The sequence below is a fragment of the Elephantulus edwardii genome, unplaced genomic scaffold (genome assembly GCF_000299155.1).
Source record: "Elephantulus edwardii isolate Elephantulus edwardi_28Jun2011 unplaced genomic scaffold, EleEdw1.0 scaffold00053, whole genome shotgun sequence".
Classification (NCBI taxonomy): Eukaryota; Metazoa; Chordata; class Mammalia; order Macroscelidea; family Macroscelididae; genus Elephantulus; species Elephantulus edwardii.
Window position 1 is genome coordinate 3,718,013 of NW_006399803.1, and position 15,507 is coordinate 3,733,519.

At 39.0% G+C, this 15,507-nt stretch overlaps 1 protein-coding gene across 1 annotated transcript in view; it reads right to left on the reverse strand.

The window, feature by feature from the left end:
• Positions 1 to 15,507, reverse strand: part of ARHGAP10 (Rho GTPase activating protein 10) — a 446,487-nt gene that overhangs the window by 168,137 nt on the left and 262,843 nt on the right. Inside the window, exon 16 of the mRNA XM_006886993.1 lies at positions 4,525 to 4,583. Coding sequence (XP_006887055.1) covers positions 4,525 to 4,583 — 59 coding nt within the window. The remainder of the gene's footprint in view (positions 1 to 4,524; positions 4,584 to 15,507) is intronic.

Consider the following 15,507-nt stretch of genomic DNA (forward strand, 5'->3'; position numbering starts at 1 on the left):
CATTTCTTTCTTAAGAATTTCTAATTTTCCTTCATTCATGGCTCTCACATTCCATGTACCAATCACTAGGGTCTGCTTACAACTGTTCCTCCTCCCTTGTATTTCCATACTTGATCCATGTTTAATATTCTTCTCCAGTGCCACAAACCCAAAGGCACTGATTAATTTTCTGTTATCTTTAGTCACTGTCCAGCTCTCAGATGCATAGCAAGCAACTGAAAAGGCCTTGTCCTGGATCAAGTGCACCTTAGTCTCCAAACTGATGTTGTTGCTTTTTAGCACTCTGCAGAGGTCCCTAATGGCAGATTTCCCCAAAACAAGTTGTCTTTTATTTCCTGACTGCTGGGGCCAAGACTGCTGGTTGTGGACCCAAGCAAGTTGAAACTGTTAACAACCTCTATCTCTTCTCCATCTATCATGATGCTGTCAATTGTCTGAGTGGAGAATCTCTGTTTTCTAGACACTGATACGCAATAAATGTTAAAAATTGTAGTCCTTGACCTTTTGCAGCAAAGGCTTCATGTCCTCCTCAGTCTTGGCTAGCAAAGTGTCATCTGCATAACACGGGTTGTTGATGACGCTTCTTCCTTCTATGTAATTTGCATAATGTAGGTTTTTGATGAGTCTTCCTTCAATCTGAATGTCACATTCTTCTTAGTAAAGTCTAGCTAGCTGCCTGAATGATCTGTTCTGCATGTATACTGAAAAGGTATGGAGAAAGGTTACATCCTGGTGCACTCCTTTCTTGATTTTGAACCATGCATGCACTGTTCTCTTGCTTTGTTTGACAGCTTCCTGGTCAAAGTACAGGTTTCGCATGAGCACAATCAAGTGTTCTAGGATTCTCATTCTTCTCAATGTCAGCAAAATTTGTTGTGATCCACACAATCAAATGCCAATGCAGGCACTAAAACACAAATAGATATCCTTCTGGCACTCTCTGATTTCAGGCAAAATACATCTGACATTGACAGTGATATATTAAGTGCCTCTAAATATGGGCTTTGAAGTTTTCAATTGCTTCTTATGGATCTCAAAGTCGGACAATGACTACTAGTGGCAAAAGAGATGCCAACGCCTTTGAATTGTGATGTTGGAGAAGAGTATTGAATGCCCCATGGACTTCCAAAAAGAATAAACTACCTTGAAGGAAGTGCTCCCAGGGTGCTGAGACAAAGATAGTGGAATGACTCATATATTTTGGGCATGTTTTCAGGAGAGGCCAGTCCTTGGAAAAAGACGTCATGCTGGGAAAAGGTGAGGGGTCAGAGAAAGAGAGGAAGACCCTCAATGAAATGGGAGTGACTGTAACAATGGGCTGGAATGCATCAGAGATGGTGAGGACGGCAAAGGACAGGGCAAATGTTCAAAAATTTGTCAAAGGTTCAAAATGTATTTCCTAGTCACTGTTTAAGTATTTTTGTGCTGAAGTATTTATTGTATTAAGGAGAGGTGCTGAAGTATTTATTGTATTAAGGAGAGAGGATGTGGATAGGATACAAGCCCCACTCTATTAGAGGCTTATATAAGTTCCTAGTACCTCTCTCGTTTTGGGATGTTTGCTTTTCCGCTACACTGCAACTAATGGTCTACAAAGATCAACAGCCTCTGCAAAACTAGTCTGCATACTTACAGTCACAGGAGTCATTCCTCTGATGGGTCTGAGTCTCTGAGAGACCTTCCAGGGAACCGCTGAACCCAAAGGCATAGAGAAATGAGGGAACTGGGCTGTTGATACTGAAAATCATAGAATTTTATACACAGCTAATCAAACGTATGGGACACTGTGGGATCTGTGCTTCTTCCATGAGGGTGGCTACTAATCTTAGCAGAATGAATTGTGAATCCAGCAAGGTTCTCCTCTGTTGTTCATATGGTGACTATGAATTTTAGTTGACTTGATGGCACCAAGCAACAACATATAGTTATTCCATATATAAGCTTTTCTTATTAAACAAAGTTACTAGAAGTCTTAGAAGTGAGAAGCGCTGGGCTGCTAACCAAAAGGTTGGTGGTTTGAATCCATCAGCCACAGTGCAGGAGAAAGATAAGGCAGTGGGTATTCAAAACCCTATAGAGAAGTTCTCTGTCTTATAGAGAAGTTACATGTTGGACTTGACTCAACAGAGTAGTTGTGTGGAGGTCTCATTCCAACCACAACTCCATTTAGGTACAAATCCATGCCAATGATTACAGTAAGCTACACTCTCTGAGGCATGCCTGTTCTTTAAATCATCACAGATCCTCTCTGACAGCATTTCCATAGAGTAAAGAAGCATAACAGAAGGTACCAGTCTAGTAGGCGCTGTTAGCTTTTGCATCTAAACAATCCATTAATTACACTGTCCAAAGATTTCCTCAAGAAACTCTGACACCCATTTCCTTCCCTGAGGGACTTCATTATTACTTCTAAGTTCCTACCTCACAGGAAGCCCCCTCTGGAAAAAATGCAAGGCTACAAGATGTTCAGACACACTGCCCTCAGTTAGGGGCATGTTAATAATTATTATCATACTAACTTAAAACCTTTTTCTATAACCACTTTATCTTTAATTCTCAAAAAGATTCTAGATTAAAACTTGGCCCCCTTCTGCTTTTTTCCAGTCTCTAAGGCAAATAACATGAAACAATGGTCCTCTAAGAAAGCTGAAGAAGTGATGCCATTGAATAACGTTATTGACAAAGAAGATTAAACATATACCATTGACTGGCAAAAGAACAAAAAGTCTGTCTTAGTAGTCAGAATTCTCCTTGGAAGCAAGGATGCAGACACTTCCTCTTACATATTTCTGACATAGTATCAGGAGGAACTAGTCCATTGAGAAGGGGATCATGCATGGTAGAGTAGAAGGTCCATGAAATAGAGGAAGACCCTCAATGAGATGAGTGGACAGCAACCAGCAGTAACAATCAGCTTGCCAAAAATGCCAACAGGGAAAAATCAAAAGCACAAAGCATTTGCCAAGACTTTCAGATCACACTAACTTTCATAAAAGAAATAATCTTCCATATAAGACAAAAGTGAACAGAAATATATTTCGTCTTTTCCAAAAGCCTGTTTTACACATACAGGCCAACTGTGCCTGGCTATTGCTTCCTTCTACAACATACTAGGCAAAGACCTCACAACACAAGAAGATAACATTTAAAGCAAGGATTAAGCAACAGTAACATAGGGCCCAATGAGATTGCTCTAAATTTTCAACATATTAAACTATGGAACGCATCCAAGGGGTCGGGGGAGGAAAGGAAATGCAAACACAATTGCACCTACTGTCAGTGCACCTGTGAAAACCAATACTGTAAGTTTTAGCCAACGGAATGGAACTGGGGTTTTAAATTTTAATTAAGTCTCCTATAATCTGGCAAGTTACTTAACACATTTGAACTTTTATTTCTTAACTATTAAATACCTAACACCAATATATTTCAAAGTTTGGCTGCTATCTAGCATCTTGATGGTGGTCACGTCAGAACATGATTATACAGCACATGTAATATATAAAAAGTGATCTAACAGAAAACAAATCCTGGTTCAATTCACTGTCATGCTGTCAGAACTGATTCATAACTGACCCTGTAGTGAGTTTCCAAGGATGTAAATGCGAGGGGAGGAGACTCTCTATCCGTCTCTCTCAGAGATGCTGGTAGATTCAAATTACCAGAGATTTGTGGCCTTCAGCTAGTACTGCAACTCTATATAAACTTTCCCAGTAGATCTCCAGAAAAAGTGAGGTGAATAGTAATAGAAAGAAAGCAAGAAAGGCTCAAAAGACTGTGGATTAAGAAAAACAAAAAATAATAATCTACTAACAAACTAAAAATCTATCAAATTCAACTCATTTAATATTTTCTCCAGTGTAATTGTTGCTGATTGCCTTCGGGTCGAGCCCGACTCATAGCGACCCTATGAACAAAAGGCCTGAAGCCCCTCCACAACTAAGGACACTTGTCAAAGTTCACAGTTTCCGGAGTCAAGTTGTATAGGAAGTGGATGCCACTCCTGCTTCCTACCAGTATAATTACTCTTAACAAATATTGACTGAACTTCAGGTACTATCTCAGAATATCTTGTTTAACTGTAATTTCCATCTAAATACCTTTCCATGTGACGTCATTTCCAACTTGCTAATCTTTCCATATCTGCTGATCTTCTCCCAACACTCTGCAAGTTAAATACTTCTGAGTTCCCATAATATTTTATCTGTTATTATTATACAGTTCATGATACAATGAGAAGTATATATGCCCAAATGTTTTCTTGAAAATTGTATCCTGTCTGTTAACAATCTACTAACAACCAGTGTTTACCAATGCCCATTGCAATAGTCAATGTATAAAGGTTTGTGAATGAAATAATTGACATATTAGTTGCCTCTCATCTTCAAAATTAAAACATCTAAAGTGGTTTCTACTTTTAATCCACAGTACAGTAACATTAAGTTATGTTTTTCACATAGAAATTTTCACATAAGTGCACTTTAATCACAAAACTGCTTTTATTAATCTCTGTGTAATACTTACTGGCTGGAACAATGAAATCCCCATGCAACTCATAGGTCATGAGAGGCTCTGGTAGACTCCTGCATGAGAAAAACAGCTCAGAATTACCAAACTAACTGTAAAAAAAAAACCAACACCAAAATACCTTCACATACTTTTTACTTTATACCATAAGAACATTGCACATTTTTTTAAGTTAATGTAAAAATCTTCCTTAAATCAAGTCGATCATATTAAATACTACTTGTAGTAGGCACTACCAATAGCTACAAGCTCCTAAAAATTAAGCAATTTTAAATGTTAATGAGCCTAATAACATTGTTAGAAGGTACTGGAAGCAAAGCTGACAGAAACAGCCTCTGAGATATGGACGAATTCACAGTTAAATGGAGATTCAACTCCTTTTCTCAAAAACTGATATACAAGTGACAAAAAAAAATCAACCAGGCTATACAGAAAATTTTAACAAAATGATTACTCAAATTAAACTGGCATTCCTAAATAATACACTAGCCAAGAGCAGTAGAGCATCCATTCTTTCCCAGTGCACACAAAGAATACTTACCAAACAGAAAATATTCTGGGTCATAAAATTTCAAAGAATTCAAGACAAAATAAGGTGGGACCAGTGCTTGGAGAGAGATGTCACGCTTGGGAGGGTAAAGGGCAAGAGAGGAAAACTCTCAATGAGATTGATTCAGTGACTGGGGTACTGAGAGTAGGTGTGCCAGAGACAATAAGATTGGCACAGGATAGAGCAGGGTCTAGGGCTGTAATACATAGGGTTGCTATGATTCACAGGTGACTCAATGGCACATAACAACAACAACAACAACTCATAGCCAAGCAGTAAGAAGCTAAGCTACTGTCTCAAAGGCATACAGTTCAAATTCACCAACTACTCCTCAGGATAAAGATGGACAATTTCCTCTGAAAACTCACTGGAAGGTGAGCTATGAGTTGAGTTCAACTTAATGGTACACAACAACAACAACAACAACAACAATCCAAAAGGCAACACAGAAGTGTATAAAAATGAAAATAATACAGCATTTTAGATTTGCGAGATGTTGTAAGTAGCACTTAGGAGAAAAGTAATAGCTCCAAGTAGCTATGTTGGAAAAGGAGAAAAATACACAATTTATTTCCTTTCTACATTAGAGAACTGGGAGAAGGGGGAGATTAAATTAAATCCATAGCAAGCAGAAGAACAGAGACATAAAGATCAAAGCAATATCAATAAAACAGGAAAAAAGAAAAATTGAAAGCAGTTCTATGAAATGATCAATGAAGTTGATAAATCTAACTAGAATGATTAGGAAAGAAAAAATAAGTAAAAGCACAAATTACCAATATTGAGAATTGAAAGGTGACATGGTAAACTAACTTTATAAAGAAGTAAGGGAATATTATGAATAACTTTATGCCCATCTATTCAATAATATATGTGCCTAGTGGGTAGAGAGTGGTGCTCTCCACTCAAAGAGAGGAAGTTAGAACCCATGGGGGAAATATGGGCTATTTTCATCTATGCCATTTACAGCCTCTGAAAACTCAATTGAGGGTCAGCTATGACTTGGTTCCAATTCAATGGCAATGAGTTAAATTAAGCTGATATTCAATAACTTGGGTGAAATGGAAAATATCTAAATAGACACAAACTACCAAAGTTCATGAGAGAAGAAACAGACAACCTGAGTTAATCTACATTCATTAAAGCAACTGCATTTATAGGAAAAAATCTTGTCAGTAAACTAGACTACTACCTGCAGAAAGCTGAAGCAGGATGAACAACTCTCACCATACATCAACTCAAAGTGGATCAGAGACCTACAGTAAAGCCCCAAAGCATAAAGATCAGTAGAGTCAAAGAAGGACCAAGCTTAGAAGGTCTGGCTCATGGTATAAAAAGGTTGACAAATACAGACAGAAATAAACAATCAGAAAAGGATGAAAGTGATGAATGGGACCTCCTCAACATTAAATCATTTTGATGCATGCATCAAAAACATTTTCCAACAGAGCAAAAAGAAAACCTACTGACAGGGAAAAAACATTGGTCAATACCTTTTAAAACAAGGGTCTCATAACAAAGTTTATAGACTCCTAAAAGGCCTCCACAAGAAAAAGACTGATAACACAATTATGAAATGGGCAAAAGACTTGGAAAGACCTTTCGCAGACATAGATATTCAGATGGCCAACAGACACAAAGAAATCTTCAAAATCACTGGCAATAAGAGAGATGCAAATCAAAATCACAATGAGATACCGTCTCACCCCAGTAGCAGTGGCAAAATTTAACAGGACAGTAAATAATAAATGTTGGAGTAGATGTGGAGAGATAGGAACTCATACACTGTAGGTGGGACTGTAAAATGATACAACCACTCTGGAAGGCAGTGCGCCGTTTCCTAAAAAATAAAACCTGAACAGATTCCATATGACCCAGCTAGCTATTCCACTGCTTGGAATATACCCCAAGAAAATTAGAACTGAGACACAAACGGAGATTTGTACACCAATGTTCATTGTGTTATCCACCATTTCAAGAACATGGAAATAGCCCAAATGTCCAATGAAAATCAATGGATTGAGAAATTGTGATACATTCATACAACAGATAATCTTTCACAGAGGAAGAAATTTGGATGGCAAACAGATGCATGAAGAAATGTTCAAAATCACTGGCTCAAAATCATTATACAGCATACAGGAGCAATGATATAAAAAATTACCACATAACTTGGGAGAGACTGGAGAGCATTATGCTAAGTGAACTAACTCAGTCCTATAAGGACAAATACTACATAAGACAATTATTGTAGAAATAGAATGATAACAAGTAAAATGAGTATAAGGATCCAAAGGGGAGAGGTTAGAAGCAGAGAGGTGAGGCTAGGCAGGGGAATAATCATAGCATTGCACAATTTGATAGGTAGAGAGATGGATGGGTAAAGGAAATGTGAAAGATCTGGTATGAAAAGCAATTTACAGGAACTTTGTAAGCAAATAAGTATAAAATAAAAATGTATTTTAAAAAATTTTGCCAGTACAAAAACCCCAGACCCTAATGGCTTCAGTAGTAAATTCAACCAATTAATGTAGAGAAGTAAAACTTAGATCAATTTTTCCAAGACAAGAGAATACTTCCTAAGTATTCTATGAGGTCCATATTACCTTGACATTAAAACCAAATACAGTATAAGAAAACGACATTCTTCCCTCTAAGGAGCAACTTGGCTGTACTCTTTCCAAAACATACTGTTCTTTTCTGCATGTGTATATTTTTAGGAGGGGCCAGTCCCAGGACAAGGAGCTCATGCTTTGAAAATTGGAAGGTCAGTGAGGGAAGACCCTCATGAAATGTATTGACACAGTGATTGTGGCAATGGGCTATAGTATGGTAGAAATGATGAGGACGACAAAGGATAAAACAGGATCCAGATCTGATGTCTGTGGTTTTAGCTTAAAAGTTGGCTGCTTCTCCACCCCTCGCCCCCACTACAGGCAGCCCCCTCTGGTCTCAAGCTACCTTGAATGGAGACATACGGTCTTGCAAATAAGCAGGGTATTGCTGTGGGACTAGGATAAGAGAGAGAGTGCTACCGACAATGAGCAGGAAGACTTACCATGGTGGCAAGACTTGAGGGAGAGTGGAGCAAGACCCTAATGGTGCAGAGAATGTGGCACTAATGTGGAGAAACTGTGGCAAGCAGTGACCTGAGGCTTCCTGCATTTGTACTGGCCACAGCTAAACTTTTTTGTTGTTCTTGCTGGATACTCGAAGGAGAAGCTGACTTATAACTGCTTTGAGGTAAACCTTGCTGCGTGATTTGGACTGGACTGCTGAACTGAAACCAGAGCCTAGACAAATTGAGGAACTATGCCTTGGAACTTGGGTTAAAACCTGGACTTGTATTCGGTGATATTTTTTTGCATCCTCCACTCTCCAACTTACTTCCCTAATTAAGCCACTTTTCAGTACCACAACTGTGAATCAGTAAGTCAACAACGAACATGCACCATGGGGCTGGGCTAGGGGCTCCTTATCTGCTTTCTGCTCTGGGATGATGAGGAGCTATGCTATTCTTACTCCCGCTGGCTCTTTCAGAAAGACACTCACAGCGTAGTGACCTTATGTCTTATTCTCATCTCTTTAGACAGAGTCGCTATGACTTATACTTGACTTGACAGCACCTAACCACAACATCACTACCACCCTAGAGGCATAGTCCATAGAAGTTGCACTGCTAACGCAAAGGTGATACCTTTCTGATGGTTCACATCTACCAGATGCTCTAAGGAAGAAAGACAGGCAATCTCTTCTCATACAACCTATGTTGTTGTTGTTGTTGTTATGTGCCATCAAGTCGCTTGCGACTCATAGCGACCCTGTGTACAACAGCCCTGAACTCTGCTCTGTCCTGTGCCAATCGCACTGTCTCTGACACACCCATCCCGATTATCCCAGTCACTGAATCAATCCACCTCACAGAGGGTCTTCCCCTCCTGCACTGTGTCTCCACTCTCCCAAGCATGGTGTCCCTCTCCAAGGACTGGTCTCTCCTCACAACATGTCCAAAGTATGTTAGACAGAGCCTCAGAATCCTTGTCTCCAAGGAGCCACCCAGTTTAACCCTTTCCAGAATGAAGCTGTTTGTTTTCTTGCAGTCCATGTTACATTCAATACTCTTCTCCAGCACCACAGCTCAAAGGCATCAATTCTCCTTCTACCCTCCCTAGTCATTGTCCAACTCTCTGACGCATAACAAGTGATTGCAAAGACCAAGGCCTGTATCAGACGTACCTTAGTCTCCAGAGAGACACCATTGCTCTTGAGTACTTTGGAGAAGTCTCAAACAGCAGAATTTCCCATCACAATACGTCTTTTAATTTCCTGGCTACTGGTGCCAAGAGTGTTGACTGTGGAGCCAAGCAAACTAAAGCTGTAAACAATCTCAATCTCTTCACCATTCATCCTGATGATGCCAATTGGTCCAGTGGTGAGAATCTTTGTCTTCTTGATACTGAGACTCAATCCATATTGAAGGCTGCAGTCCTTGGCCATCTGCAGCAAGCACTTCAGGTCCATCTCAGCTTTAGCAAGCAGGGTTGTGTCATCTGCATAACGCAGATTATTGCTAGATCTTCCACCAATCTTGACCCCACATTTCTCCTCATAGAGCCCAGCCTCCCGGATAATCTGTTCTGCATACAGGTTGAAAAGTTATGGAGACAGAACATGTTCCTGGCATACACCCTTCCCAATTTTGAACCATGCAGTGTTTCCTTGCTCTTTTCTGATGACTGCCTCTTGGTCCAAGTATAGGTTTCTCATTAGGACGATCAAATGTTCTGGTATTACCATTCTTCTCAGAGTCAGCCCAGTTAGTTATGATCCACACAGTCAAATGCCTTTGCATAGTCAATGAAGCACAGATAGACATTCCTCTGGTATGGTATTCCCTGCTTTCAGCTAAGATGCATCTAACATTAGCAACAATATCCCTAGCACCACAACCCCTTCTAAACCCAGCCTGGACTTCTGGCAGTTCTCTGCTGATGTGCTGTTCCAGTCGTTTTGGATAATCTTCAGTAGAATCTTGCTTGCATGTGAAATCAATGATATTGTTCTGTAGTTTCCGCACTCAGTTGGGTCACCCTTCTTTGGAATGGGACTAAATATAGATCTCTTCCAGTCAGTTGGCCAAGTGATTGTTCTCCAGATTTCTTGGCACAACTTGGTGAGCATGTCCAAGGCAGCATCTGTTAGCTGAAATATGTCAACTGGTATACCATCTATTCCTGGGGTCTTATCCAGTTCTTAAATACTCTCTGAGAGACATTATTAATGTAAAGACGCATTAGAGACTAAGAGAAAATATCTGCATAGGCAAAAGACATGCGTAGATACATCACCAAAAACGCATACTCACTCTCTCACTGTCTGTCTTATTTCAAGCAACTCATAGCTGACCTTTGAGTAGGTTTTAAGAAGCTGTGAAATGCATAGAGAGGAAGAATGGTCATCTTTTCCTCACAAAAGAAGATCACAATTGGGAAATAGGCACACAAGAAAGTGCTCATCAACAAATATTCATTCATTCACTCATTGCCATCAAGCTGATTTCAATTCAGAGTGACCATCAGGTTTTTAGGAGGTGGCTCATCTTTCTTCCTTGGAACCCCAGATGGATTTGAACAACTGAAGACTCACAGATTTTGAGTCAGTAATGCAACTTTCTACACAAAGCGCCCTCATTAATTACCACAGAAACATAAATTAAATCTATACTGAAATAACACCGTATGTATCGTTTTGTTGTTGTTGTTGTTGTTGTTGTTATGTACCCTCAAGTCGGAACTGACTCATAGCTGACCCTCTAGTGGGTTTTCAGAGGCAATAAATCACATGATATGAGACTGTTCATCTGTTTCTTGTAGAGTAGCTGGTGCATATCAAACTATGTACCACCAGAGCTCTGTACAAAAATATTATTAGCATTGAAAAACAAGGAACTCAAGAAATATTATGCAAAATGGATAACCCTAGAGGCCATTATGCTGAGTGAGTGAAATATCTCAGTCACAAAAGGACAAATATTGCATAGGGCCACAGTTGTAAAATGGGACTGACATCAGGGTTGAGGGAAGACAGAAAACGAGGAGAGAAATGAAATACATTGCATTGAAACAGATGAGGGAGAGAACTGTTTAAAAGGAACATATGAATGGATTTTCTTGTCAATACGGAAGTCCACAGTTAAGGCTGCATAGTGGAGTGGACTTGTGGGGGAGGGATTGCATAACAATGAAAGAAGAGTTTTTCTTTCCTTTCAAGGAGAAAAGTGAATTGGAGGGGAGAAAAATGGAGAATTGGTAGGGAGAAAAATGCAACAATGAATAACTGAAAACCTAGGTCTCTGTAAACTTTCATTAAAATTAATTTTTTAAAAAAAGAAGGAAGAATAAAAAGGATATATCAAAGATTGGCAAGAGCATAGAGAAAATTAAATTCTTGCACACTGTCAATGAGAATGTATAGAAGTCAGACCAACTTCGCAAAGAGTTTGCCAGATCTTAAAATATTAAACATACTCCTACCATAAGATCCTGTCATTCCATTCCTTGCAACTTACCCAAAAGAAATAAAGGCATGCATTCATTCAAAAGTTTATATACCATTATTTTAGCAACTTCATCTGCAAAAGTTATAAACAGCCCAAATCTGTATCAACAGGTGAATAGATATTTAAAAATTTTGTATATGCATATACGAGAAAAGTAGTTACAAATGAGAAGAAATGAACTACTGTTACAGGGTACAACACAGATGAACTCTAATTGTGCTGACTGAAAAATACAGGGCCTTTTCCCCCCTAAGTGCATACATATGATTGCACTCCTGGAAAATTCAAATTAAGATATGGTAACAGAAAGCATATCAATGACTGGCACAGGATGAAGAAGGAAGAAGGGAGGACGGTAAGAGGGAGGAACTACAACCAAGCACGAGACACTTTTTTAGGGAAATGAATATGTATACTACTTTAAACATGGTGGTGGCTTCAGAGGGACAGTCATCTTTTGACGTCAAAACTTACCAAAATGGACACTTTAAATATGTGCAGCCTATCATGTATCAATTACATGCCAATAATGCTATTTTTTTTAAAGAAATGTAAAAATGATCCTTGCATGCAATTTATGATGCTGAGGTGAAAATGAAGTTCTGGTGATGTAGTGGTTAATTTTTATGTTGCTAAGTAAAAGGCCAGTGGTTTGAACCTACCAGCTATTTGGTGGGAGGAAAATGTGGTATTTAGCTGCCACAAAGATTACACTTTGGAAACTCTATGGCACAGTTCTGTTATGTTAGTGACTCTAAAGCAATGGGTGAATAGAGGGTATTTACATGGAGACACACACACACACACAAGAGAGAGACACAAACTAAAACTTAAAGCACTAACTTAAAAAAACTTATTAGTGTCCTCTTGCTTCTCTCGTCTCCTCCTTACTATCATTTAAAGAAGACAAAAAAAATCTATTATATCATAGCACATGTAAAAGGAAATAAGAAAGACCAACATCAGAAGTAAATCTTTGTTGGTATATTTTGTTTCAAAAACGGGCATCAGGAAGTAGGAAAATAGTTATCAGACCAAACTAATGGAAACTCTAGGGCGCTGAAAGGCCAAGGGGAAAATGAGAGCTCTTAAAAAAGGGAAAAGAGAATGTTTCTTTTTCGATAAAACTGAATTTCTAAATATCCTCCACAACCTACTTCTATCATTGTCATATGTCTTGCTAGGCAATGTAACATAAAAAAAAAAATACATTTTGTTAATGTTGGGAAAGCAGTAGTAAAAGTGACAAGTTCCCCAGACAAAATCTGTTACACTGAATTACTGTATCTTTGATTCCCACTTGACATATTTTGGAGTCAATCTCTTTGCTGCCCATTGAGATTTATCTGGGAATATAAATCTCAATATTTACCCAAACTGGAATTTCCTTCCCAAAAAGTCTAACTCCAATTTTCAGTTTTAAAAGATGTTCTCTCCAAGTAAAATCATTTTGCTAGAAGCATCATATAACTGCTACTCTGTCTCCTCACAGTGGAAAACTTATAATAATAAATATATTATTGGAAATCAAATTCACATTCTGCAGAGACAGGGAATCAAACAAACTTGATATCCAGTTCTTTAAGATGCTAGAGTAAAAAACTGGCTAAAACCAGAAGCAGAAGAACCAAGACATCAGACATATGTCTGTTATCCATATTTCCTTCTCCAAGTTCATGTTTTAGTTTGTTGTTTGGGGATTTTAAGGAATCCTAATGAAAATGTAAAATATATTATGCTATTAACCTAAAAGTCAGCAACTCCAATCAACCAGCTGCTTCATGGGAGAAAGATGAGCAGTCTCCTCCCATAAAGATCAGCCTTGGAAACATAATGGTCTTATGTGTTGGAACAACTAACCAGCAGTGATAGATGGAGTAGGAAGCAACTGGCTTTTAGTTAAAGGTCAATGGTTCACATTTAGCTGCTCCACGGAAGAAAGATGTGGTAGCCTGCTTCCATTGAGACTTACAGCCTTAGAAACCCCCCAGAGAAGCTCACTCTGAGTGACAATCAACTCAATGGCAATCGGCTTGCTGTTTGGGGTTGGGAGATGTGGATATTGGCCTTTATATAATGCCAACCCCAGGCAATGAGGTGGTGGCACTATTTGCAGTTAAGAAAACAGAGTTCAAATGCAAGAGCTCTCCTGGTGAGAAATATCTCTTCGTCATCATATTGGAAGGGGAAGAGCTGGGATTCCATCCTAGGCCAGCTGGTTCCAAAGGCCGCTGCCCAGTACTATCACTTCCTGGGCTGAAAGAAACATAGGATGTTGGGCCATGCCTGGGAGCCAAAATGCAGGTAAATAAAAACTCCGCTTTCTCCCATTTGGTGCTTCCCCAGAAAAAGTGTCAATTCTGTACTAATTACTGCATTTCAGGTGCTAAAAATAACATAAGGGAAAAGAACAGCAGCCGAACTTATAAACCTCCCAAGGCATCTGGCATCTTATGATAATCACTTTATCACATTCAGGCAGAATGTGTACATTGTTAGGAGTGAAGTTATATCATAATCGCATCTTATAATGTTGTTCTGTAAGCAATTTTTGCTTAAAAGTAGAATTCAGTAAGATGAAACAAAGTAATGAAAAATAAAGACAGGAGATAAAAACCCCACAAAAGCGGGAATGACAGCTTTAGAAAGTATAAGGAAACAAGACGATATGAATGCACTAAAAGAAAAAAGATCATTTAATTTATCAAACTAATTGCTAATATAGGGGAAATTCAAACAACTGTGTGGAGCAGCAAAATGCATGGATTTTACTACCACTCCCCCCCAAAATATCAAATCTATCCACAGCTGGGTCAGCCTGGTTGGTCCCTTAACCTGTACTGGGTATGAATTTACCAAAACAGGTTAAAGGAGTCCTTGGTTACACAAATGGTTAAGAACTGGGTTACTATCTGCACTGGCAGAAAATCATGGGAATCTACTCTCAAGAGGCAACTACCTTGAGAACCTGTGAAACATAATTCTATTCTGCACACCCGGGGTGGCTCTGAGTTAGAATGAAGCTGACGGCTACAACAATGGAATGTGTTTAAAGGTGGCTCCTGGCATGGCAGTAGTCACTGCTATTTAAGTTACGGAGTGAGCAATTGATTATGCTTCTAAATGCCTCAGCTAGGGGTGTACTTTGGGGAAAAGTGGGCTATCCTGCTGCCGTTAGATATTTCACGGTCTAGCTCTGGCCTCTATTAATTAGATGTCAGTAGCATGCACGTCCGTTTCACCCTCACCCCTCAGTTATGACAAAACATATCTCCAGACATTTTCTCCTCAAGCCAAAAACCACACCCAGGGCTGCACAGTTGATTCCAACTCATAGCAACTCTTCACCAAGCTTCCCAGGCTACAAATCTTTACAGGAAGACATTTTCTCCATCAGGGTAGTTAATGGACTTGAACCACCGATGTGCCAGTTAACAGTACCATTCATAAAGCACCACATCACCAAACCCCGTAAGTATTGCTCTCAAAAAAAAACCCAAAAATGCTTTCAAATCAGAACTAACATAGAGTTGACCCTCCAGTGAGTTTCCAGAGGCTGGAAATCAAACAGGAAACTGTCCACCTTTCTCCTATGGAGAAGGTGGTGGATGCAAACTTCCTGCCTTTGAGTTGGCAAACACAATTCCTTAACCATGTGGCCACCATACTGTGACAGATCTCCTACCAAGGGTGAAATAACTGTCTTAAGTCAAAAATGATTGCTCTAAAATTTGAGAAACAGCACAATTTTAGATACTATGAATACTGAAGATGTATTACACAAATTAATGTCTTTGGCTTTTTATACTTCAAATTATTCATAATACAATTTTTAAAAGATAACCACAACCAATTAACTCACTGCTATCGA